Below are 5,734 nucleotides of genomic sequence, written 5' to 3' on the forward strand. Positions count from 1 at the left end.
TTGGATGTTTTAGGGGGATGTCCAGTGGGAGGGTGAGATCTCAGCCTTGCAGTGGAGATGACGGACGTGCCTTGGACACTGATAGCTACCCTGACAAGCCTTAAGGGAGAGGGGCGGTGGGTTCTGGGGACGGCTGTACTGAGGTAAAGCCCGGTGACCACAAAAACAGTGCTTATGGGAGATGACCGAGTGCATTCTCTGTTGTGGGAAAGTGAGATCAGTGATGCCTGGTGACAGGAAGCAGAATGGCTTGCCTGAGGCCGTGTAGGGACTTGTCCCTCTCACTTCTCAGCCAGGTGACCTTACCGCTAGTGCAGGGCCTGGGGTGGTGGCACCCCTTTAATCCCAGCACTCAAGAGGCAGAGGCAGGCGGATGTCTGAGTTCAAGTCTAGGCTGTAGTAGACACACAGGGAGTTCCAGGCCAGCCAAGGCTTCCTAGACTGTGGGGAATCATCATCATCATCATCATCATCATCCTCATCATCATCATCCTCTTCGGGGGCAGGGAGTTGTTGGGCCTGTGCAGTTCCGGGAAGATGACATGGATGGAGTCCAGAAACCCAGCCCTGCCTGGTGAGGGCGGAGGAAGTCTCTGGTAGCCCACGTGGCCTCAGACTTCCTGCTGTGCTTTAGGAGGTAAAAAGGCTGGGGGTGTAGTTCAGTGACAGGGGGCTTGTTTGGCAAGTACCAAGCCTTAAGTTTAATCCTCTGTCTCAGGAAAGAAGAAAGAAGAGAAATAACTAAGAAATAAAGAGAGCCAGTGTGGAAGCTGGTGCGCCCTCAGTGGGGCTGTCCCAACCGTTTCTCCCCTTCAACCTTGGAGGTTGACCAGATGACTCCAGGAGCCATAGCATGCTGTAGGGAGAGCCAGTCTCTAAGAGGATGGGCAGAACAACACGGAGAGCAGCAGAGAGGTTCTCACCTCTGCCCAGGAAGAAACCACAGAGCTGGAGGAAAGAGGAAACCGGCCAGGGGAGGCTGTGAAGAGCAGAGTGTGCCCTGGGATCTTGGGAAATTGCCCCAGGGGGTGTAGGTGGGGAACACTAGCTGAGGGGCCCAGAGAGAGAGGTTGAGTTTGTGGTGGGATGGTTCACAGGCTAGAGGCAAGGTGTAGTCTGGCTTCTCACATAGCTCAAGCCTGGGCAAAGCTGCCCAGGAGTGTAAGGCCTAGGATGGCGGCACACCTGTAATCCCGATCCTCGGGAGCCTGCGGGAAGAGGCTAGAGGAGAGTTTGAAGCCAGTCTGGCCTTTCCAAGTGTTGGAAAGAGACAAGAAGTAGTCAAGTGACAATGGCAGGGAGGATTAGGGACCTGAAAAGGAGAAGAGGCAGAGAAAGGCTGGACATTGGGAGGAAACAGTGACTCCAGACCCGGGTCTCCGGGCAGGACAAAGGTGGCTGGCACAGCCAGCCAATGGGCCTGTGCTCCAGCCACTTAACTAGGTGACATCATTAGCCCTCCAGCAGCATTTGACCTCTCCCCCATGACAGTGCCTCTGGTCAGCAGCTGTCCTGTCAGCAGTATCCCCTGTGGGGACGGTGAGTGGCCAGTGTCTTCCTGTAGCCCTGTCCTCGCCCTGTCCTTCCACCATGCCCTCCCTCTCAGGTGATGGTCAGACAGTCTGAGGCCAAGGTCTAGACGTAGTCATGCTAGGCCATCTGGGGTGTGTCCGTGGTGAGCAGCCTCTGGGGCAGGTGGTAGACAGGTCATCCAAGGGTGGGACCAGCCAGTCCTTTGAGCTCAGCCACACACACACACACACACACACCCGCCCCATTCTGCTTCTGATAACGGGACTCTGAGGCAGCTGTAGAAACTGAGGTTGGTCATTCAGGAAGCTGACATACGTAATCAAAGTTACTTTGAACCTGGGAGTTAAATGTAGTCACGTGAGGCCTTCGAAGACAGAGTTTGAAAATGATTTCAGGTCCAACCAGGAGGCGGGTAGCTGTGGGTAGCAGCAGGGGCCAGCACAGCCAACCTAGAGGCCTCTGGCTCTGTTAAGGGTTACTGGTGCTGGGCTTGGTGGCTGTAGTCCCAACACATGGGAAATAGGGGCAGGAGGATTGAGAGTTCAAGGCTATCCTGGCTACATGAGACCTATCTCAAAACAATAAACAAGCAAACGGTGACTTAGGAAAGAGAGGAGGCTTAGTGGCTTAGTGCTTGCCGTTCTTCCAGAGGACCTGGCGTCGGGCCGCTTACATTCTCCATCCAGTGACTACAGCTCTGGGCCATCTGATGGCCACCTCTCACCAGCACCCACCCACCTGCTCATACATTTTAAAAAGGGGGCTATGGAGTTAGCCGGGCAGGGTGGTGGTGCACAGGAGGCAGACATGGGTAGATGGATCTCTGTGGGTTCAAGATCAGCTAGGGCTACATAAAGAGGAGGATGGCATTCCTTATGTTTGGAAGATATGCCAAGGAGTTTCTGGAACCAGTGATTGGCTGCTGATTGGAAAAGATGGGAAAGAGCAAAGAATGATTAGGACGGAAGTGTGGAGTGTGCTGAAGGGGTCAGTAGGAGAATCACAAGTGTCACCTATGGAGAAAGGGACAGATGGCCCCAGATGAGCACAGGGTAGACCTGCATTAGAAATCAAAGGGGGTAGGTGCTGGAGAGATGGCTCAGTGGTTAAGAACATTTGCTGCTCTAAGTTCCAGGAGACCCAAGGCCGGCTTCTGGCCTCCATGGGCACAAGTCACTCAACAGGTGTATGTACATACGTGAATATCTTATTCATACACAGCTTTTTTTAAATCAGAGGGTGCTGCTGTGCCAGGCTGTGGGGCTGCTGAAGGATGGAGAAGGCTCTGGAGCCCTGGTGGGACAAGAGGGCTCTTGTGGTGGGGACAGGGTGTGTTTGGAGGGGAATGGGACTTGTGGGGATAGATCATGACAGAAAGCCGATAAGTGTCAGAGCAAGGTGGTCGGGGACTAGTGGGTCAGCACTGGGTCATGGAATGAAGACTCCTCAGGACCAGGGGCTGGATGGGTGGATATGATAGCCAAGACGGCCCTGGCAGGAGGGGAGGAGGCTGAGATGTGGCCATTTGAAGAAGGGTAACAGGGAGGTGTGATGACTGACAGGCAAGACACCCTGGGACCCTGTCGGTGGAAGAGTCTTTGTTGTGATTTTTTGTTTATTGGTTTGTTTTTTGGTTAGGGTTTCATTGTATTGTAGTCTTGGTTGGCTTTGAACTATGTAGAACCAGGGTAGCTTCAAATTCACAGATGTCAACGTGCTTCTGCCTCTGGAGTGCTGGACTAAAGGCATGGGCTACCTTGAATGCTGAGCTCTTGACGTCATGATCACGGCAGGACTCAAGAACGCCAAAGCTTGTTTCTCTCTGCCTGCCTGGGAGCCGTGACTGCCTTAACTCTGGGGCAGCAATCCTTCTCCTTGCCCTCATGACCAAAAGAAGCGGTGTTAGGGGGCTCAGCTGGGAAGCACTTGCCAAGCATGCATGACGGCCTGAGTCTGGATCCCCAGCATGCACATAAAAAGCCTGGTGCAGAAGCTGAGGCTGTAATCCCAGTGCTGGGGAGTCAGAGACAAGAGGATCCCAGCTCGTCTAGCTCATCAGTGAGTTCCAGGGTTAGCGAGAGACTCTGTCTCAAAAACACAACACCAAAAAGAAAGAAAACAAACATTAGCAGCACCATAACTTTATTTGTGGCGTAGAGACAGAGTGGGGCTTGGTCAGAGGACGGAGGTCACTGGGGGCTGAAGCCTCCAGGGGAGCAGCGCTCAAGTGCACGGTCAGATTTTGCCCGGGAAAGTCCCCTGCTTGATTTGCTCGGTCCAGCGCTGCACCTGGAGCGGCAGAGGGGACCCCAGCGTCTGCTCAGCCTGTGTCTGAGCCCACCACACCTCTCCAACAGCCCTGCTGCGCCCTCAGGCCGGCTCTCACCCAGCTGATGGGACACAGGGAATGGAACACGCGGTAATAGTACTCGCAGGGCTGTGTGTTCTTCCCGCGGCGGCTCATGTTCTTCACGCACCGGTGGTAGTCTGCAGAGGGCCTCGGGGTGGGGGTGCAAGCCACGCCCAGTCAAGAACATGCCACACCACGCCCTTCTAGACATTGGCCCCACCCTATTACGGCCGCCCTCCCTTCCAGGACTCAGTGCCAACCAACAGGGCTCCTCCTTTCCACTACAGACTGCCCCCGACCAACTCCCATCTTGACTGAGCTCTACCACCTGGCGAGGTCCGGTTCCTTCTGGTTGTCTGCTTCATCTTGCCCCTCCAGGACTCAGTTCCAGCTGGCTCCAGATCAGGGGCCTCCCTTCAACTCAGGCCCCGCTCCTTTTCTCATGACTTAGTCCCCTCACCCCTAGTCTTGCCCTTTACCGACAAGGCTCCATCCCTCCTGGCTCAGTCCATTTCACTCCAAGCCGGCAAACATTGCCTCCAGGCAGGCAGTCTCCTCCACTCCAGGCCCCGCCCCCACCACGGCTCAGCCCCACCCACTTCGCTGCAGGCCCCGCCCCTGCAGGCCACGACCTCGCCTCCCGTTCCAACGGTCTCCGAGGGTCTCCAGGTGGGGGCCTCCCCTCTAACCTGGCCCAAACGGTCTCACCCAGAAAATTCTGGTAGCAGTTACGCGTCTGGTTCTGGTTAGGGAAGCGCGGGTCGAAGGGGGGCGTTTTCCATTCGCCCGGAGGGGGCATCTGGGCTTCAACATCCAACATCCACGGAAAGGTCGGCATCTGCAGGAAGGGGTGCGGGGCTCCGTGGGGCCTAAGGGGCGCCCCTCACTGCGACCTTTCCCAGCTGCTGACCCACTCTAAACCCAGCCCACCTTGCCCTCACCAGACTGATGAGGACGAACGAAGCTGGACAGCAGGGCTGCGGGGGAGTCCACCGCTGCGCTTAGCTGGAGGAGTGAGGGCTGGTCCCCAAAGCGCAGGAAGAATACGACCCTCAGGGCGGATTGGCTGGCCCCCAGGGAGCCCCAGCCAATAGGATCCCTCTGTAATGTGGGGGTGGGGTCAGTGGATGCCCCTCCCCCTCTTCTTTGCGGGACGCCCCCTGGGGGGACCCGTGCGCTCGAGCGCACGCACATTAACAGGCACCAAGTCTGGGCTTTGAGTCTCAGACTAAGACTTTTAATCCCTGCAAAGCTGAGCTTCTCCCTGACATCTGTCCCGCCCGATCCTCCCCAATATATAAACATATCTAGCTCTGGTCTCTACGGGAGAGGGAGGATTCCCCACCACACCACACACGGTGTTCTCAGTAGTCCGCATCTTACAGTCCGGGTGCCCAGCACCCTGTGGGCCTGTGAGGGAAGGAGGAAAGGGAGGATGATTTCTGGTTCCTGAGACCCACTCTTCCAGGTCCAGATCTTCCGGGTCTCAGGGGTACCTGGCCCCACTGGGCTTCTGGACAACTTGTTGATAGATCGAGTCTCCTGTATTATGTTATCTTAAATCCTTGGGTCGCTGCTTACTGCGGGAGAGAAAGGCAGAGAATGTTTTAGGGGACTGGCAGAGAGACAGGTATCCAAGAGCACAGAAAAAAAATCACAGCTGTTATTTACACCTTAAAACGTGGTCAATATGTTTATCACTCCTTCCTAGTTCCAATTTGTTTTGATTACTCTTCATCCCCCCTCCCAACACATTAGAAGTCATTCCTATTCCTACATCTCTAAGCTCTTTTAAACCACTGTCTTCTTTCTGCTCCGTGGATATCTGGACATTTTATAGAAATATAATCT

General features: G+C 55.2%; 1 protein-coding gene across 2 annotated transcripts; it reads right to left on the reverse strand.

Moving 5' to 3' along the window:
- Nucleotides 1-3,658: 3,658 nt before the first annotated feature.
- On the reverse strand, nucleotides 3,659-5,133 carry LOC131902141 (uncharacterized). 2 transcript variants are annotated; one of them, XM_059253171.1, is made up of 4 exons: nucleotides 4,814-5,133; nucleotides 4,573-4,721; nucleotides 3,920-4,031; nucleotides 3,659-3,822 (listed from the first exon to the last, which is right to left on the reverse strand). In XM_059253171.1, exons 1-4 carry the CDS (start codon nucleotides 5,075-5,077, stop codon nucleotides 3,769-3,771), a joined length of 579 nt encoding a protein of 192 aa, XP_059109154.1. In that variant the 5' UTR covers nucleotides 5,078-5,133; the 3' UTR covers nucleotides 3,659-3,768. The 2 variants fall into 2 exon arrangements, with proteins under 2 accessions (XP_059109154.1, XP_059109155.1); XM_059253172.1 differs by having other exon boundaries at nucleotides 3,920-4,020; nucleotides 4,592-4,721; nucleotides 4,814-5,078.
- Nucleotides 5,134-5,734: the final 601 nt, after the last annotated feature.

Source organism: Peromyscus eremicus, unplaced genomic scaffold (genome assembly GCF_949786415.1).
Source record: "Peromyscus eremicus unplaced genomic scaffold, PerEre_H2_v1 PerEre#2#unplaced_3109, whole genome shotgun sequence".
NCBI classification, from domain to species: Eukaryota; Metazoa; Chordata; class Mammalia; order Rodentia; family Cricetidae; genus Peromyscus; species Peromyscus eremicus.